Source organism: Simochromis diagramma, unplaced genomic scaffold (assembly GCF_900408965.1).
Source record: "Simochromis diagramma unplaced genomic scaffold, fSimDia1.1 OVJJ01000381.1, whole genome shotgun sequence".
Taxonomy (NCBI): Eukaryota; Metazoa; Chordata; class Actinopteri; order Cichliformes; family Cichlidae; genus Simochromis; species Simochromis diagramma.
The window spans coordinates 124,439-145,654 of record NW_024386737.1 but is presented as its reverse complement, the minus strand read 5'-3'; the positions used below and the strand labels follow the sequence as shown (position 1 = coordinate 145,654).

Sequence of the window (21,216 nt, the reverse complement as noted above, 5' to 3'; positions counted from 1 at the left end):
GAAAAAATAATAATAATAAATCTTAAAGCTAGGGTAAGAAGGACCCATAACATTCATAATGGCTCTCCAGTGGAAGGGTGTTTTTTTGGGGTGGCATCTGCTCTGTCCCTTAAATCAACCCAGAGCATAATGGAGGGATTATACATCCCATCTGGCTGTAAACATGTTGATAGGATATGTGGCTGTGGAGAACAATCCAAGTGCTTTACCTCCTTCTACCAACCACCAGTCACTGCTGGCACCTTGAGTTTATTTGTTCTTCCTCTTATTGCATTGAACATCACTGATAAAATATCACCACTGGATTTATAATGTGTATTGCTTCAAAAATAATGTTTAACCTGAAACTAAAATTAATGTGGTAAAATTGCTACAACAAAGGTAATGTAGTGATGTTTGGCAGTTGTTGTACCTCAGTGTTGTGCCCTTCTCGTAGATTGTACGTCAGATCGTTCCGGATTTCCGTGATGAACTTCTGAGCGTAATCGGGATAGAGGCAGAGCACCTCACGCAGCCCTTTGAGGCTGATGTACTGCAGATCACAGTAGGTTAATGCTTTCACACAGGCGTTGGTCTTTATAACTTCCTCCTGTGTCAGACAGTCAGAGCCAATCAAGTCACCGCGACCTGGAAAGCAGAGACACAATAGATAGTAAACAGTGTGTGTGAGGTGTTAAGAAGTAGCCCGGCACTTGATAGAGGACTCCTTATCACATCTGGCATCTGTTTTGTTTTTGTTTGTTTTTTTCATATGATGATCAAAAAACCGAGCTATGGTTTAGACTTCTCCTGGCAAAAAATGGTGACTTAAAAATACTTTAAACTACAGCAGTGGCAATGTAAAAGGTTTGTAATAACAATGAATAACAAAATGAAACAAAAGAATGAAAGCCACTAAGTGAAAATGGAGAGGATCCTTCTGGGAGTGAGAAAGAAAGAAAGAAAGAAAGAAAGAAAGAAAGAAAGAAAATAAAGTCAGTGCTGAGTGGATTAAATAACAATAAAAAGTAATGCAAAATAAGTAACTGCTTCTAGTCAAGCCTTAACTGTGGGGGAGAAACACTTGACCAACACAACTTCCACTAACATCACATTACTTCTTTTGACATTTAACATCAGTTAACTAAACTACCACAGCAGCCTGGTGAGTACAGCTCCTGGCTGTGATGTGACTGAGTTGAATGCACTTGGCTTGGGACTCATGCATCTAACTTGCTAGCATAGCTAGCTTGCTATGGTAGCTGGGAAGCTAGTAGTTAAATTTTAACACTTCACAAAAGTCAGTTTGCTCTTGGGCCTCGTTACCAGAGCATTAAATGCAAAGTAAACATGGGTGTTACTAATGTCTACTTTAGTGGTTCAGCTCTTTTTGGATGTGAGCTTCTTGTGACTAGTTTCACCCGTGTTTACCTACTGTTTCATGTCATACTGTGGAAAATTTATTTTAGCAAAAGAAAAGCTCGACTTCAGATATGTTTTATTGTTACCAAGAAAAAAAATTCTGTACTCAGATGAGTGAAATTCTAGTATTATTTTATGTCTGTGTTCGCACCCATCAGTGGGCATAAGTTAAAACAGTAGATAAAACTTGCTAACCAAACTAACTAGTCACATCTGGCTGTACTGACAAGTATGGCAGGATGGCCATATCAAGACTTCAGTACAACCCGTTGGGTAATATCACAGTATGTTCACATCTGTTTATCTATGTTATGGTTCCCAGGAGAGGGCCTAAATCCCTAGGCTGAAAACTACTGAACTAAACTACCAAATAAAACTAAATAATTAAAACTAGCTTAATAAACTAGCTTGCACACTGAAGAGTCAATATCAACATTCTGATGTTATCATACATAACATCAAATGCAAATATACATTTTGCCCTACAACCACCCTTTTCCTTTGATTCTCTAAATGTATTTAGCTGATTTATTGTGGACCATTCCCCAAAATACTAATATGCAAACATTTGCCATGCTACAAGCAGCACATGCTGGCAGAGCTGGCAAAGTGCTCCCACTGGAAATAAACTCTGAGGTGAGAGCATGTGCCACGTATTTCAAGATAAGAACCCAAATGCAGACACAGAGAGATAGCCTGATAGCTTATCAGGAGGATGAGAGACAGCTGGTGAGACAAGGTACAGCTTAAACTAATTAATGAAAATTTGTCAAGTGAAGCAAAACTAGGGACAAATTACAAGGGACAAAAGACTACCAAAATAAAACAGGAAGTAACTGGGAAAGCTAGCCTAAATAAATAACGGATCCAATATATGACTTTAGAAAACTGATAGAAATTCGAGTTCTAAAACACCAAGAAACTCATAATACCAGAATAATCGTGGAAATGCACAGAAATCAAGATATGCCTCAGAAAACTATGAACAAAGAAACAACCATAAAATCACAGAAGCCTTTCCAATATTTATAGACACTGTGCGCTGTCGATATTAGGTGCTGCACAATAATGTTTAATATTTAGTATTTGCTGTTATATTCCCATATATCATCGTGATGTTGTTTATTGTATTGCTCTTGTTTTCTTCTGCTTGTTTTCTTTTTTCTTCTCAACAGGTGATCCAGGTGATTGATATATGTATGTTTTTGTCTGCTCATTTAGTTGGTTTTTGTTTTTTTGCCCTTTATCCCCGTCCCTCTTCTCCGCTGTTTTTTCCCCCTCTTCCTTTCTCCCTTTTCTTTTCCTCATTCAAGTCTGTCCCGTATCTAGCAAGTGAAAATAAATAAAATAAACAATAAAAGGTGAATCAAATAGATCATTACGGCAAGGCTGGGATGGTCAGTTTGGTAAAGTAAATTGGGCATCTTTCTTCGCCTTTAGACAATAATTCTGATGGCAAAAGAACCAAACGGGACAGGCAAAAAAAAGAAAAAAAAACAATATTTATAGAAATAAGGAAAACCTTAGAACACCTACAACAAGACTCACAGACCATGACAAGGTGACATGTATTGTTAGACTGTGAAGTACAAATAAACAGCTATGAATTGGAATAGAAGGTCAGCATTTCCTTCTTCTGCTTCCCCTCTTTACCACACTGTCGTCTCCTGAGCTGTAAATCCAAAGTGGCAATGCCATACCAATTTGTGCGCATGTGTGTGTGAGAGAAAGAGCAGACAGGAATACTGTGATAAGAAAAAAAAGCACTGTTTGCTCACCTCTATATGTATAAGAAAGCAAGAAATGCATGCTTTTAGGCCTGCATGTGTGCACCCAATAACACATGCAGGTCAGACATACTAACGAGTTTGCTGTCTCTCCTCTGTAGGCAGCAGTCACTTTATTATTTACACCAGTTAGCTCATTAAAATGAAAAACATTGTTGCTAATTTGCTACCTCCACTTCACGTGGACCTGAACTGATTCCAGTGCTGTTTGCGAGTGTGTTTATGATTCTGTATTCTGTTTCATCCACGTCGGAATGGAAAGCGTGTCGATGTACGTGTTGTAGGACAAGACCCTGGAGAGGCTCTTATTGTGGCGGTATGACATTGACCCAGGTTGGTGATTTCAGCTGTTTAACAAGCTGCTTGCGGTGCAATTTAAAGGTGAAACTGCAGGAATATTCTCAGTGGTGGTTTGAGGTTGTTAGCCATTCCCCGCTCTTAAGTGAAGCTGCTGTCTCTGTGCTTCTTTTTTGCATTGAAATGGCTCAAACATCCTGAACCCACAGATTATCTCCCATATCCCAGAGCTTTTTAGCCTCTTTTTTTCTTTCTGACAAACAGCCCTCACCTCAATAAAATACTTGCGGGATAGGACGCGTCTCGCTCCACAACAGCTGGATGTCTGGCACTGTTTACGTATAGTGCAAAGTGTCTGACAGCATGCCAACATGTCTACAACTTGTTCCACCGCAGCTAAGTGGAGAAATGAATAATTCATTAATTCACACATTAATGTTGTTTATAGGTTTGCTTTAGGGGTTATGGGTGCTCCCAAACGGTCTCATCAATCCCTGGGTCACACTCCATCTTCCATCTGATGGGGTGTTTATTGTTGCCCACAGGGACGGTTTAATATGACTGCAGTTTATAAGCTCTGGGCCGCTCTTCTTAATTATGTTCGTCTCCATAAAAGCCGGCTATTAAATCTTGAAAACCTAATAACGACCTTAGTGTTAAACAGCCTTTTTCCATCTTTGCACACAGCACTGAGACCAGACAAAACATATTTGCTTGCAAGCAGATGAGATTAAAAAGGAAGATTCCTTATCTTCTATTTTGTCTTCCTGTCGTTGATTTCCCGTGTGTTTTAAAAGCAACCTTATATGCCACCATCACAACTCTAGAAATAATTTTTCCAGCATTTTGAAATATTATTACTTCATAGGGGCAACCCTACATTTGTACTTGTGCACAAATGTCATACCGGAGCTGGCAAAGTGCCGCCACTGTTTAACTAACAGCTGACGTAAGCTTCTGCAACTAAACTGTTAGTTTCACCTGGATCACCTTTGGGTCATCTTTCTGTGCAAACATTTCACTCAATTTCCAATTCTCATTGCAGCACAAAGAGAGACCGTGCAACGGTAATGGCCACGAATGAAGAGCTGAAAGAGGTTTCGATGACTCGACTCGAGAGCAAACCTCCCACGACGGCTATCTGGCACTCAACGAAGGCAATAATGACAGCGCTCTTTTCCTCTGAAGCTCACTGAACTCTATTAATCATACAAAGAAATGACTGAAGGCCTCTTTAGCTCCATCCTCGTGCACTCTCAGATAAATGCTGGTTTTTAAGCCTGTTTCCTGCCAAAATCAAGGAGAGCTTCTATGGTCTAGAGCACAGGTGTCGAACTCCAGGCCTCGAGGGCCGGTGTCCTGCAGGTTTTATATGTGTCCTTGATCCAACACGGTTTATCTAAATGGCTAAATGACCTCCTCAACATGTCTTGAAGTTCTCCAGATTCCTGGTAATGAACTAATCATTTGATTCAGGTGTGTTGACCCAGGGTGAGATCTAAAACCTGCAGGACACCGGCCCTCGAGGCCTGGAGTTCGACACCCCTGGTCTAGAGTCCAAGACAGGCGTGACACAAGGCCTAATGCTCCGACACTTACTTCCCTAGGGTGCATCGCCACTCATGTACTTAATACTTTTTACCTGATTCTAGGCATTAACATTAACTATTCCTACCTCTTATGCCTATATTTAACGCTATACTTTCATTCTTGGACTCTTGGACATTAAAGACTTTGCATATGACTGGGTAGCATTAGCTGTTTATTGCCAATCGCCTGTGCCATTTATGTTCTTTTTTGCAGAGATTTCAAGGAAATACATCACTTTTTGATCAGATTAGTATTTTGATAAGAGTTTGATTATTGGGTGGCCCCATTGGATTGCCTGGTTCTTAAGGGTCTTGCAGACTTTTTGACTTTGGGAATGGGTGTACTACATAAAGAACTGTCAGTACTCCTTTTGTCTCTCACAAACAGGGGGTCTGAACAGCAGGTGGGCAGACTGGGCTGTATGCTTGAGGTGACCATATTAAAAATCACCTTTCTCTATGACTTAAGACAGAGCCAAGGGTATAAACGTAAGCTTTTGGGTCACAGGGATAACTTGTGTGGACACCGACCTCATGGTTTAAAATTTTGGTCATGTTTAATATGAGCGTCTCTCATAGTAACAGTGTATATATGACAGAAAATAAGGAAACATAATTTATGATTGAACTGTTTGGGTTTGTAGTCAAAATGAGCTGATTTTGTTTTTCTTTACCTAAAATGGCCAGCACAGTGTTGTCCTTCAGGACTTCCATGGAGCCGGAGCATACAAAGTAGATAGCCTGGAGCGCGTCACCCTGGCGGATGAGGAACTCCCCCGGAGCGCAAAAGGAGGTCTTGATGATCAGGGAGAGGGAGCGCAGACACCCCCTGCTGGCCGATTCAAAGAGCGGCAGCTGCAGCAGCTCTTTATTCAAGTGCATCGCGATGTCGGCTCTGAGCTCATCCGGGAAGTCCTTCAGCAGCTGAAGACGGAACGAGAACATGGCTCAATCTCTGCCTCAACTTCTGCTGCTGTTAGAGGCTTCTCAACTTTCTCTACCATCCTCTGAATGTAATGTGTGGGAAGGTGAAGGTAACAGCCAAATTAAAACCTTTTCACCTTCCCACATAGTCACAAGCAGCTGATACATGCATGTTCAGCAAGAGGTTTAAAGGCTTAAAATGTTTTTGCATATTTACTCACTCGTACGATCTCGCTGGTTTCTAAAGGGAAAGGCCTAGTGTAATGTGGAAAAGGGGAAAACTTTGCAAGGAGGAAAGTTGCTGGTAGTCATGTCAAAGTAAGAGCGTCTGTCCTCCATGATGTTATTTCTTAAAAAAAAAGACAGGATTATCTAGATTTAAAACCAACTGGTGGCAAAACACACCAGGAGTGAGTTTAGAGTCTGTGAGGCCATTAATCCGTTAAATTAAGATGGCTGCTCCAGCGTGAGAGAAACCAAACAAAAACCAAATCCTCTCAATGACTGGGAGCCGTGTTTTTTTTATATATATATATATTTATTTATTTTCTAGTCTGCCTGGAGGACAAGTCACCTCATCTGCACTTTCAGTCCACTTTATCCCATTGTGGCTAATCCATGCTACAGAGGCCACATGTCCGTTTGAGAACGTTAAAGGATCAGTCTCACATTTGTTTCCATCTAGAATTCCCTGAATTGGATGCACAAACACTCCTATGAGTTTTACTTTTGCCTCAGGGCAGCAGTACCTGAGATCTATCTTAGATTCCTGCACTATCAAGACCAAATGTCATCCTTCCTACCTCACTGACATCAATACCGTTGTTGACAGACCAGGTTGTCTGGAAACACTCCATCATGCGTTGCTCCAGCACCTTGGGTAACCTGTGCACACGAATAAAGTCCTTCAGGTCCTTGGTGCGGGTGTGGTAGAGGGAGCGACGTGAGTACATCCTCTGGATGATGGCGGTCACGTTACCAAAAACCACAGCATGCATTAATGCTGCAGAGGAGACAGAAAAACAGGTAAGAACACCTGAAAAGCTGCTCAGTGAGATGTTTTTTTGCAGTACTTGAGGTACTTGTGTGAGTTCGCTTAACGTCCAGCATGAAATGTGCAGTGTGAGGTTTAAATAACTTGGGATTACTGGGCAAAAGTGGTGTATGTGTGTGTGTGTATATATATATATATATATATATATATATATATATATATTTGTTTTAACAGATTTTTTTTTCCATATTTTGAAAACCAAGCATTAAATTTTACCACTTACACAGTTACTCATTTGCATAAAAAAGCAAAAAACAAACAAACAATGAGGTTTTGTATTTTAACAGAAAATTTTTTCCTACATAATTTTTTTGGTTGTTGAAAAAACCCAACAGACAGACAGACAGACAGACAGACAGACAGATATTTTTTTTATGGCTCAGGCTGTAAAGGGTTAAGAACATCTGATTTTGATGTTGAGGTTTTGCCCACCTCCAATCAGCATGGTGCAGATGGAGAAGATCTTCTCAGAGTCCGTGTTGGCCGAAACGTTCCCAAAGCCCACACTGGTCAGACTGCTCAGGGCAAAGTAGAGTGATGTCACGTAGGAGCTCCTGACAGACGGTCCGCCGCTCACTGTCATCCCTGAGCCATTCGGTGCCCTCACTCTGGTCTTGCTGCCATTCCACTGGCCTGAATCCAACACGCTCGCCCCGTTCAGTGGCTCCAAACTAGAGCCGTTCCACTGGCTGTAATTGCTTAGTCCTGCTGTCACAGTGTCTTGAGGCGATTCAGAGACTCCCAGCAGGGAGGTCAGCGGTGCCATAAAGTATGGCGTTCCCAAGCGTTTGGCCAGTTCATGGAGCCAGCCTGGTGGGGGAAGTGGGACAGTCCAGAAGAGTTTGTCAGTTTAATGAGAGTGCAACCGTGTTTGTTTGATGACCTTTACTAGAAGGCTTCATTAGCAGTGGTAACAAGCCTGGAAGGGTAGAGTCATTCCTTCAGCTTTGGTGTATGTGCATTTGGGAGTACACGTCTGACACAGCATGCAAGCATTTTAATGTCAGATTGTATTTATGCACAGTGCAAATAATAAGTCTCATTATCTGTCAGCTTGTGGCTGTTTTAACATTTTGACAGGAAGTCAAAGTCTCTTAGAAATTACTTACATCACAAGGGACTTCTCATATTTGCTTCACACTACTACTTAATCAACCACAGTAACGGGCATCACTTATATAAGCAGAGGTCATTCCTTGAACCCTAAATGGCTTTAAAATGATTAGGCATCCTAGTGGCGCACAATACCGATATAACATACTCTTATAATGCTTAAAAAAGTTCAACTATTATCTAGTCATATATTCATTTCACAAAACAGAAAACAGATGCAAAAATGGACAAAAACCTATGACTAGATCTAGAACAGGCTGTTCTTTAGTAGACAAAGATACAATTTAAAATGTGTTCTTTGCTAAGTTGTCTGTTATGTGTAGACACAACATCATCCCTATCCATCAGAAGATGGATGAGTACAGGGACTGTACAAAGCAGCCAAATAAGACTTTGAAAGACCTTCAGAAACCCTGGAGAACTATTGCTCAAGACCAATTTAAACAAAACACACAACGTCCGTCTCCATGGACGCAAAATACAGAGACTTTTGTGCATTATTGTCTGCTCCCTTGTCTTCTTTCCTGCTGAGTCTCTATCAGAATATTGTAATTTCAAGAGTAAAACACAGCTTTTTGCCTGAATTGTAGCAAACCCGGAGCTGACTTGTGTAGTGTTACATAAATAAACTGGTAAGAGAGCTTTTAAACCTCGTGTGCACAACTCTCATTAAGCCTGACTAGTGGAGAACAAGCCTGCTCATTGGAAGCAATTTGTGCAAGCTCAATTACCAACCCTATGATAAACGGCTGACCCACTTCTCCACCTTAGCCCACCCCACGTGTACATTTACATCCACGTGCATCTACAAATCAGAGAAAACCATATATCTTTAACCGCTGCTCACCATCGTCCTCCCTCTCTACTCTTTTGTCTCATTGCGCTTTGTTGCGTTAAATCGCTCAAACAGGATAAGCACCAGCACCACATGCACCTCGCAGTATTGTTGTTGTTTGGCACCGGTGAGCGCAGTAGGAGGGGAAACAGATCACCATAATTAGAAGTGTTTTCGCAGTGAAAGGACACACATACAAGCTGCACGTAGAAGAGTATCTTCATGCTTTGCTTCGGAGCATTTAAAATGACACGCACAATCTTTGATTGGGTCTGTCTCCCTGTCTCTTTGCTCTTTTGCTCCCCCATCAAATGAATCCCCGTAAATCTTTAAATGAAACCACAATACAGACACACAGACACGAACCTATATCCCAGGAGGTGAGGCTATTACTTTCGATCTCGCTGCGCCCAATGAAGTACCACACGCAGGCCATCCAGTGGGCCAGCAATGCAAAAGTGGACATGAGCAGTGTGAGGACCACAGCGCTGTACTGGGAGTAACGATCCAGCTTCTGCAGGAGGCGTAAAAGGCGTAGCAGGCGCACCGTCTTCAGCATGTGAACGCCGAAGTTCTGGGAGTCAGAGACAGAAGGGAAGGCGAAAACTTGTAACGGGAAATATGACAAGTGGAGCTCATTAGGATGGGATTAGTTACTCTCAGATAGGTAGGGTAGAACATTTACCGTGACTTGAATTAGAAATAGTCAGGTTTAATCTTTTTCACATCTGGAGCTGGGGAAGGTTTGTAATTAGAAGTATTGGTGGACACTGACAGTCTTAATCAGTCACCATGATAGTGAGCTATGTTACTGAGGGACCTGGTGCACAAACCTATTTACAGCACAGACAAACAGCAAAAACATGTCTCAGTATCCTTACAACACAGACGGAATTAAAATAGCCCAAGAAAATAAATTCAGAACTGGTTCAAATTCAGTTGTAGCAGGCAGAGGAAGTCACTGATGTTATCATACTTTAGTGAAAACAGTCCTGATGCTCCATCTTACCTCCTCAAACATGCTCACGATATTGATTTTTCTCATTCTGTGCAATTCCTTGCTCATTTCTGTGTCCAATTAGTAGCCTGTTCACTGGTTTCCACACATGCAAGATGGATTACACCACACAGAGACAAGAATTAATTCCAGAAACCTGGATGTGATTAAGAATCGGCAAAGAAGAAACAGGTGTGTGATTGCTCTGCTTTGCTCCTGTTTTAATCACAGGGGGGGAAAGTTACAAAAATACGATGATGATATTCTAAAAAATAAATGATTAGAAAACAAACCAAAAAACCCCAACTCAGTGTCATGCTAATCACACACTGTATATACAGATCTGCCTTTAGTTGCATGGTTGTGTTGCACAAAAAAAATCTGAAAAAAGTTAATTTTTTAAACAGGCACCTGTTATTATGATTTCCAGCTCCTCAGTTTTATTCTGGGACTTCACTAAAGTGGTGTTTGAATACCACATTTTTCTAATTTTGGTTCTGTACGTTACCACAATGAATTTTAAATGAAACAACTCAGATGCAGCTGAGGTGCAGACTTTCAGCTTTAATTTAGGAGGTTGAACAAAAGGATTGCATAAAAGTCTAACACAATCCCATCATTTCAGGGGCTCAAAAGTAACCAGACAAATTAAATAACTGAAAATAAAGTCTTCATTTCTATGCGATGACAGCCTGAGGTCTTGAACTCATGGAAATCACCAGATGCTGGCTTTCCTCCTTTTTAATGCTATGCTAGGTGTTCACTGCAGCGGCTGTCAGTTGCTGTTTGTTTGTGAGGCTTTCTGTCTGAAGTCTAGTCTTCAACAAGTGACATGCATGCTCAATAGGGTTCAGATCAGGTGACTGACTTGACTGAGTAAGAATATTCCACTTCGTTGCTTTAATAAACCTCTGGGGGGGTTTTGGAGGACATACACTCTTCGATCTTTTGGGTCATCGCCCATCTGTATTATGAAATTTTAACTGCATTTTAGCTGAAAAAATACAGTATATACACTCCACTTGTCACATCAGTACTTTAATTTTCTGTTTATAACATCAAGTGGTTAAGGATGCAACCAGGAAGCCTTAAAGAAGTGCCAGAAGTCTGGTCCTCCTTATCTAGAGTCCCACAGCCTTTTGGACTTGCAACCCCTGAAAGTACAGACATATCTCTTTATTAGAAACAGCACAATGGAGACATGAGCTGTAAATGCTCTATAAAAAAGTAGTAAAACAAAATAAATATTAGACCAAAGTAAAAAGTGTAGTGCAGCCTCATGTGCCAGTCGCAATCTTTTCTGCATGAACAGCTATCAGGATCTGCACTGAGCATCATCTGGCTAATCTACTTGTCTCAAACGGTAATTTGTCCTCAGCATACTCATTTATCAACTTAATTACCAGTTACCTAATAATGAGTTCTGGTTGATGCTAACCCTCTCGGCTTTCCTCCTTTTTGAAGCCACTCTTGCAACAAATTTGCACAGGAAGAGCAACGTTTCAACAAAATGTGGAACAAAAAGTTGTCAGTCACTTTTCAGTTCAGGTTTCTGTGAGTTTAAGTGCAGGCGTTGTCGTCTCGGTGACCACTGAGCATGTTCAGTTTAATTGCCTTATTAAATGAGCAGTGAAAGAGTTGAGCAGTAGGAGAGTGCTACTGATAAAAGAATGAGGTCTATGACCGCCAGCGGGGCCCTTAGAGCCGCTACCTTCACGTCACGTGCACAAAAATGGATAAAAATAATAACTAAAGGATCACAAAAGCATAAGCAACAGTCAAGCAAGCAGGATTTATGCACCATGCCTCTATTCCAACCCTTGTGTAACCAACTAAAAGTCATTGCAGCAGACTCACCACACTGATATTGAAGGCATAGAGCAGGTCAAAGGGCAAGGCGGCAATCAGATCCACAGACAGCCAGGACGTGACGTAGTGAATATATATAGAACGGGCGTCGTAGACCACCTGACCCGACGTGCTCACGTAAGTTGTTCGGAAGTTCAACACGATATCTAGAACGAAGCACACGAAAGGCATCATTAAATCTGGAGATGACCCAGTTGGATGACCAAGACCAACCCAACTTCTATTGAAATAGAACTGGCTAGCAAAAAAAAGGGAACTCCACCTTCACCACAGAGAAAACAAGAAAGAAAAAGAATGACATCACAAATGTAGGCTGAAATGCTTTAGCAGTGTGCCAAAACCTTAAAGTCTAATTGATTCTCCTTCTTGTGATTAATCAGTCACTTTCTTACCTAAAGCAACACTGTGTCAGTTTGGTAACTTTTACTTGCATTTTTTATGAGCAGTAGATGAGAAACTTGATACTGCAGCCATGCCTGTAGCATAAATATGAGGCTAAAGCCAGCAGCCAGTTACTCCGCAGAACCACAGGGACTGAGCTAGCACAACCAGTACCTGTAAATCAAACAAGTATTGTGTTTGCTAAACCAGGGTTGTCAAACATAAGTCTCTGGGGCCAGAATCAACCCACTTTTCTAAAGTCATTTGATGGCTATGGAAGGAAGCGCATGAATCTTAAATTATTTTAAAAATTATTTTTTGAAGGGTGGCATAAATTTTACTTTTATGTGTGTTTTCATAACTTAAAGGACCATCTCCACGTTCATTCAAAATTCACCAGTAAATAAGTATAAGATAAACCATTAGATGACAGAAAGTTCCTGTTTTTTCACTGTTTAATTTTGAAATTTACAAAAAAAGAAAAAAAAGAAAAAGAGGATTTTCTGCCAATTTTCCATTTGATAATTACAGGACAGTGTGTGCAATGAGCTAACACAACTTTTTCTGTAAGTTTATAGATTTATTTCTTAAGCCCATCATGCAGAAAAACTGAGATGTGTTGTTAAAATCTTCGTCAAAACTTACATTTTAACTACTGATTTTATCTACTGTTTTTTTTAATCAATTTTAAATCATGCTTTTTATTTGTTTTTGTTTTTTAATGTCTCTGTAAAGCACTTTGAATCACCTTGTTGTTGAATTGTGCTATATAAATAAACTTGCCTTGCCACAGTGGGCTGTACTTGGCCTACGATGTAAACTGAGTTTGACATCGCCGCTCTAAACAAAGCCAAATGGCAAAAAAAAAAAGAAAAAAGAAAACCCTGTCTTGCTTGTTTGTTTTTTTCGCTTTAACTTTTAAACAGGGCAAAACTTGCTGTTTCTTCCTGTTTAAAGTGTTTATGCTAACCAGCTGCTGGCAGTAGTTGTGCACTAGTTTCCTCAGTTTTAATGTTGCTCCCCCCAAAAAAAGTCTGTATAAAAGAGATAAATGACACAGCTGCCTACACGAGTGACTAATGTGAGCTCCTGGTGGCTTTTAAAGCAGTCTGATCTTACAAGTTCCACTTCCAGACTGACCCAGATTACCTAAACACAAACTGTATTCATGTTTTGGTACAAATGGAACAAAACACAGGCCTGGGTGACCTGGTTAGTGCAGCTGCAATGGGAGATGTAGAGTCACATGGACACTAACAGCCCCTTTTGACTGAAGGGACTTTTCGAGAGGTCAGGAGAGTGGGTATCATTTGTCTCACAGACTGTTTAACGCAAACTTTTATGGGATTTGGGCCTTTGTAAATACTGTTGTGTGACTTCTATATGGATCCTTGATCATTTCAGGCTCATATTATATTCACCATTCATAGATGTTTCCACCAGAAAAAAAAGGTGCTCATTTTTAAGTATGGTTCATAAAATTGGATAGAAAATGATAGGAGTTAAAAGAGAAATGACTGGCAGAGAGAGGGGAAGCATCTTAAAACGGGCTTACCAATGATAAAAAGTATCTCCACCAAGATATCGCTGACACTCGGTGGGTTTCGCGCTGCCGAGCCGCCGTCCTCTCGTATTTCCACAGCTGTGAAGCAAACGTTATAGGGAACCGTGATGGCCACGTAGAAAGTGGCCAACAAGATCAGCCAATCCCAGCCGGCCTTGAATGCACCGTAGTGAAGGAGGATGAAACGGGATTTTTGGACATCGGCCACCTTATACTCGGGGACAGGGTTCGCATTGGCTCCGAGAACGCTCTTGATGTGTAGCATGGAAAAACACACATGAGAATTAATGGGCATAAATTAACAGTATTAGCATTGTATATCTGCCAAGTTAACAATGGGGAGTGGCTTTTCATCTCCATCCTTTAGCACTAGATGTGAAGGTATAATTTATGGTTCCACTGGATTGGCGTGATTGAGACTTATATCGCCATCAAATCTAAATAAAATTGGCCAAGCTGAAGACAAATGGCTATTCCGACTGCTCCTCGCATGTTGGAGGCAGTTTGGCAGTCTTTATGTCATTCAAGGTTGCTTAAATTTACAAGCCTTCATCTTTTTGAATTGATATGCAGATCACAATCACAAGCAAAGCTCTTGAAACCATGACAACCCTCTTAATCAGTAAAGCCAGTAAACCCCTGACACCTTATAGTCTTGCGCTCCAGTTGCACTCTCCTGGAGGCTGCAGCTTTCCCTACAGACAAAACATGCTGATGACACTGCTACTTTTGGCCTTACTAAAGGCTTAGTCAGGGTTTGAAAGTCTGTGACGGGGTATTTATATTTAAAATGGCGCATCCTCTGTGCATATTTTATTGATACTTAGCAAAGGAGAATTGTGACTGTAGAGTAAAAGTCAGAGGTCACTGAACTTTAAAAAAAAAAGGCATTGGCTGTGAATAATTTAAACCACCAAACACAGCACATCTCACATTGTTGATCTTCAGCTTGCTCTTGGTTTTGTCCTGTTTCTGCAGGTGTCCCGACAGCTGATAGAGGACAGCCCGACTGCGCCGGCGCTCCATGTTACAGCCTGAGGGGCAGCTGATCTGGCGAATCTCCAGACCAGTTTCCTCGTCTGAGAGCAAGGGCACACAATAGGAGAACAAAGCACTAATGTGGCAGAAACTCTCACCGTGCTAACCTGCACATGCCTACAACTGAATCTAAAAGGAGGCAAATGAGAGATAGCTTGAGGACGACTGTTGTCTGGTTTAATTGAGCAACATTATGAACATTGTAGTAGTTTGGCTACACCGAGATCTGTAATCTAAAGCTAATATGTTTCACTTTAGGTCGTGGCTGTTCACCATAGCTATGGAGAGCCATAATCTAAATGTCTGAGGTCGTGTAAAACACTACACTAATACGTGAGGTGATGACAGCATTAGATTAGTGGAGCGATGCTGTACATTTACTCCCTGCTGCTGTGGAGCTGGTTGTTATGTCTTTACATCCCTCAACCACACATACAGAAACGTTTTCAGCACATAGCAAATCCCCTCCAGTTGAAACAAAACAGAAAAACTGGCGATGAATTCACTGTAAAGTAGGTCTGTCTGATATTCCCATGTTGGTGTTCGTCAGCGTTGCAACTGACCAGTCACGCTGTTGTGATGTCATAGCTTTGGAATATGGAGGAAAAGGAAAAAACAAATTCCTTTGTTTATATAAAACTCAGCATTTCAGGTGTTTTCTTTAAGAATTCATACAATATAATAACTATTTTATCAAGTCAGGTTTTCTGTTAGCCAAGCTTAGGTTTCTCATGTTGGGTTCCTCGTGACAGTAAGCTAACGTCTTGGCTAACGCTAACTGAATGCATCTGAATGCTAAGACGGCGTAAACAAATCAGCTGCGATGCTGATTCTGGACCAACGTTGTCATCGACATAGGAATATTAGACCATGTGAAAATGTAAGTGTCCACTTTGGATATTTTCAGATAAACAGTCAAAGTGGCACACAGGAATCTCGATATGTTTGCCCAAAATTTACTGCTTGGGAAAGCAGGAGAATCGACTTGCCCGACTTGTTTGTGTTCTGTGAGAAGCTGCACTGATTCATTCATAAAGCTCCATCAGACCTTTAGATAGACAGCTGCAGCAGCTCTGCGTTTGCTCGAACCACTAGCATTATTTACAGCTCATCATGTGCAACGCGCTCACGCGTCACTGTATGCTCACGTCATGTTCTTTAAATGCAAAGTGTATTTGTTCAGTGAATATGTGCTGGCGCATTCATGCACAGCACTATGCTTATGTGTTTTATAAGTCCATGCACAATAGGATGTTGTTTTTATTTGACCCCTTCTCTCTAAAGGAATCATATGAACCAATCGGCTCTTTGCCATCTCTCTCGACAGAACTGACAGCAGGTACGTGAAGTAGGTAGCTTGACTGATTCTCGTTAATGCCTTGCTCATTTCACGTGAATTGGACAGGGAGTGGATGGTGCTCACCAATGTCAGATTCATTGCCATGGTCCTGGTCCTTGTTTTCTGTGATGTCCTTATGTGAGACCAGGAACAGAACCACCTCGCCCTTCTCGTTCTTGATGGGAACAATGTCCAACAGACACCAGAACTTAGAGCCTTTTCAAGGAAAAGACACAGACACATATTGGTTTGGAAAAAAGAAATACTGCACTAAACACTATTTAACTTGTCAGTCTGCTCCAGCAGCCGAGTCTTACCGCTCTTCTTGTACAGAATGATTTCAGTCTTGAACTCCCGGCGTTCATCCAGAGCTTTTTGCATCTGTGTGGTGAGAGGGTTGCTGGTCTCACTCCCGTACAGAAAGTGACACATGCAGCTCTTCTGCATCAGCTCGCCGCGGGCAAAGCCGGTCAGTTCGCAGAAGCCATCGGAGCAGTAGACAATGGGATAGAGAGACTGGACCTGAGCATTCCCCAGGACGAAGTTGCTGTCTGAGCGGAGGGAAGATGGGAAAGTGATGGAGCAAAGTCACAAGGGAGGAAAAAGGAGAAACATAATCAAGGTAAGAGTGTAAGAAAACTGGAGAGCAGTTAGAGGACAAAAGAACAAAACCAGAAAGCTCAAGTCGTTCTCTCTTGTTGTTAAATGTTGATAAAATACTTAATTACCACCAAACAACAGCTTAAACCAGCTGAGGCTGGGAGCTGTGCCTTTAAGGATGGGTTTTGCTGTGCATGCACCACGTTGTGGGGTCAGCACCTACAGGTTCACCAAGATTATTCAAAAGGTATCGCATTAAAATTTCATCCACGGCTGTCTTTTCTTTTTTTCTTTCAGTACTCACTCTCGCTGCGTGTTTGGCTCTAAAAGGCTTCTTCTCACTTTGAAGAGCTGTCCTCAAGGAGAATTTAACATGCCTGCTGCTTTTCAATGAACTTCAAAAAAAATAATCATCTCCTTTTCTTTGTTCGGCTTCTGCACCTCCCGTGCATTATCATTTTTTTTTATTATCTTCAGCTGTTGTTTTTTGTTTTTAATCACATATTTTATGATTTGGGGCCACATCAATGTATCCTTACTTAACCTTTAAATAGTTTCAGACCGAAATTAGCAACAGTATTTTCTTCTTTGTGTCGGCTTTGGCCAGTAGTTAACATAGTTAAGATGTTGATATCACTCTGTTAATTTGAAATCATCTCTTTGCAAGTTTCTATATTCATTATAATTTTTTTGAATCGTCATGTGGCTACAACATTCTACTCTGAGAAAATTTACATTGCACAGAGGTGCCTGCCCTCTGCCATTTGTATGCTATCGTTGGGAGGTTTCAGTGATTTATTTATTTAATTTCTTTTCCCAAAGGTAGACATTTTGAGATTTTAAAGTAAGCTTTAGCTGTTATAATATCATAAAAACTAGTTACATAAAACCTAACCATTTAGCTATTATATAAATACTGACATATCCAATTTTTAAAGCTATATAATATATTAATAGTTAGCCATAGCTCAGTTACTAAACTAAAATTAATTCTGTGTGATACATTTTTCTATAATTTCTTTTAATATATACTCATATGAATTACTATGAGGAATTTAGACTGACTTGGATAAAGTCTACAGCTAGATATTATAACATAAAACCACAGACTGTATATAAGTGATGGATGCAGTGGTGTCTTTGATTAAAATCCTATTTAATGGCCAGCAGGAAGTGACTCCAAAAAGATAAAGATCCCAGAGATGCTGAGCGCTTGTTGGCCCTTTTGCCTTCACTCTGTGGTCCATCTCATCCCAAACCATCTTGATTGGGTTTAGGTCAGGTGACTGTGGAGGCCAGCACTCACTCCCCTCATTGGTCAAATAGCCCTTACACACTTGACGTGTGTTTGGGGTCATTGTCCTGTTAAAAAATAAACAATGGCCCAACTAAACACAAACTTGTTGGGATGGCATGTCGTTGCAGGATGCTGTGGTAGCCATGCTGGTTCAGTGTGCCTTCAGTTTTTAATAAATCACCAGCAAAGCACCCCCACACCTCCTCCTCCATGCTTCACGGTGGGAACCATGCATGTAGAGACCATCAGTTCACCTTTTCTGCATCGCATAAGACATGCCAGGTGGAAACAAAGATCTCAAATTTGGACTCATTAGGCCAAAGCAAAGATTTCCACTGGTCTAATCTCCATTCCTTGTGTTTCTTGTGACCAAACAAATCTCTTCTGCTTGTTGCTTTTCCTTAGTAGTTTTTTCTGACCACAAAGGCCTGATTTGTGTGAATCAGGCCTTTGTGGTCAAATGTGGTCACCTCTGAAGAGTGGATGTAGAGATGTGTCTGCTACTGGAACACTGTGTGGCATTTACAGTGGCTTGCAAAAGTTTTCGGCCCCCTTGAACTTTTCCACATTTTGTCACATTACAGCCACAAACATGAATCTATTTTATTGGAATTCCACGTGAAAGACCAACACAAAGTGGTGCACACGTGAGAAGTGGAACAAAAATCATACATGATTCCAAACATTTTTTATAAATAAATAACTGCAAAGTGGGGTGTGCGTAATTATTCAGCCCCCTGAGTCAATACTTTGTAGAACCACCTTTTGCTGCAATTACAGCTGCCAGTCTTTTAAGGTCTGTCTCTACCAGCTTTGCACATCTACAGACTGAAATCTTTGCCCATTCTTCTTAGCAAAACAGCTCCAGCTCAGTCAGATTAGATGGACAGCGTTTGTGAACAGCAGTTTTCAGATCTTGCCACAGATTCTCGATTGGATTTAGATCTGGACTTTGACTGGGCCGTTCTAACACATGGATATGTTTTGTTTTAAACCATCCCATTGTTGCCCTGGCTTTATGTTTAGGGTCGTTGTCCTGCTGGAAGGTGAACCTCCGCCCCAGTCTCAAGTCTTTTGCAGACTCCAAGAGGTTTTCTTCCAAGACTGCCCTGTATTTGGCTCCATCCATCTTCCCATCAACTCTGACCAGCTTCCTGTCCCTGCTGAAGAGAAGCCCCCCCAGAGCATGATGCTGCCACCACCATATTTGACAGTGGGGATGGTGTGTTCAGAGTGATGTGCAGTGTTAGTTTTCCACACATAGTGTTTTGCATTTTGGCCAAAAGGTTCCATGTTGGTCTCATCTGACCAGAGCAGCTTCTTCCACATGTTTGCTGTGTCCCCCACATGGCTTGTGGCAAACTGCAAACGGGACTTCTTATGGTTTTCTGTTAACAATGGCTTTCTTCTTGCCACTCTTCCATGAAGGCCAACTTTGTGCAGTGCACGACTAATAGTTGTCCTATGGACAGATTCCCCCACCTGAGCTGTAGATCTCTGCAGCTCGTCCAGAGTCACCATGGGCCTCTTGGCTGCATTTCTGATCAGCGCTCTCCTTGTTGGGCCTGTGAGTTTAGGTGGACGGCCTTGTCTTGGTAGGTTTACAGTTGTGCCATACTCCTTCCATTTCTGAATGATGGCTTGAACAGTGCTCCGTGGGATGTTCAAGGCTTGGGAAATCTTTTTGTAGCCTAAGCCTGCTTTAAATTCCTCAATAACTTTATCCCTGACCTGTCTGGTGTGTTCTTTGGACTTCATGGTGTTGTTGCTCTCAATATTCTCTTAGACCTCTGAGGCGTCACAGAGCAGCTGTATTTGTACTGACATTAGATTACACACAGGTGCACTCTGTTTAGTCATTAGCACTCATCAGGCAATGTCTATGTGCAACTGACTGCACTCAGACCAAAAGGGGCTGAATAATTATGCACACCCCACTTTGCAGTTATTTATTTGTAAAAAATGTTTGGAGTCATGTATGATTTTCATTCCACTTCTCACGTGTACACCACTTTGTGTTGGTCTTTCATGTGGAATTCCAATAACATTGATTCATGTTTGTGGCTGTAATGTGACAAAATGGGGAAAAGTTCAAGGGGGCCGAATACTTTTGCAAGCCACTGTATCTGGGCTCTAATCTGAGGTCCTGTTAACTTGTGATTTCTGAGGCTGGTGACTCGGATGAATTTATCCTCAGCAGCAGAGGTGACTCTTGGTCTTCCTTTCCTGGGCCGGTCCTCATGTGAGCCAGTTTCATTGTAGCACTTGTAGCACCTGGTTTTTGCGACTGCACTTGAGGACACATTGAAAGTTTTAGCAATTTTCCAGACTGACTGAGCTTCAGCTCTTAAAGTAATGATGAACTGTTGTTTCTCTTTACTTAGCTGATTGGTTCTTCAAGAAAGGCACACCTGTAAAGCGAAAACCATTTCAGGTGACTACATCATGAAGCTCATTGAGAGAAGGTCAAGGGTTTGCAGCGCTGTCAACAAAGCCCTGGGCTTTGTTGACAGCGCTACTTTGAGGAATCTAAAATATAAAACATATTTAGAGTTATTTATCAATTTTTATTTGCTACATAATTCCATTTATCTTGCTTCATATATTTGATGTCTTCAGTGAGTATCTACAATGTGTGTCCAAACTTTTGACTGCTAGTGTGTGTGTATGTAAGCATGCGTAACTTGACGAGCAGGCTATGATATAAGCCAGAGCTATGACAAATCTTTTGACAGCTTAAGTTATGCAGCCATCCTTGAATAATTCATTATCAGACATTGGGTTAGGTATGATAATTGACTCACACTCTTAAGGCATTCATTCCATTGAGATCATTAAAGTCCATGTATAAATGAATCTGGGGGACTGGAGCAACCACTTTGAAGAATGTGAGCAATACAGGATGAGAGAGCCAATGATTGAATGAGATGAGCAGGAATAGATGGATCAATAGATGCATATAAAAGGAGATTGCTTAAATAACTGGGGACAATGAAATTTTATAATTTGCACATTAATAAAGCATGCCCAATGTAAATGCTCTTGCCAGACCTTGAAGCACTACTCAGACATAAATACAAACTGCCTCTCAGTGCTAGAGGCTCATGGAAAGTCACATACTTCTCCGAGGC

At 41.2% G+C, this 21,216-nt stretch overlaps 1 protein-coding gene across 1 annotated transcript in view; it reads right to left on the bottom strand.

The window, feature by feature from the left end:
- Positions 1-21,216, bottom strand: part of LOC120715949 (potassium voltage-gated channel subfamily H member 3-like) — a 47,509-nt gene that overhangs the window by 13,998 nt on the left and 12,295 nt on the right. The window contains exons 2-11 of the mRNA XM_040003289.1: positions 16,506-16,739; positions 16,273-16,404; positions 14,745-14,890; positions 13,803-14,061; positions 11,855-12,012; positions 9,367-9,574; positions 7,485-7,862; positions 6,802-7,001; positions 5,749-5,998; positions 413-627 (exon numbers count right to left, since the gene is read on the bottom strand). Coding sequence (XP_039859223.1) covers positions 413-627; positions 5,749-5,998; positions 6,802-7,001; positions 7,485-7,862; positions 9,367-9,574; positions 11,855-12,012; positions 13,803-14,061; positions 14,745-14,890; positions 16,273-16,404; positions 16,506-16,739 — 2,180 coding nt within the window. The remainder of the gene's footprint in view (positions 1-412; positions 628-5,748; positions 5,999-6,801; positions 7,002-7,484; positions 7,863-9,366; positions 9,575-11,854; positions 12,013-13,802; positions 14,062-14,744; positions 14,891-16,272; positions 16,405-16,505; positions 16,740-21,216) is intronic.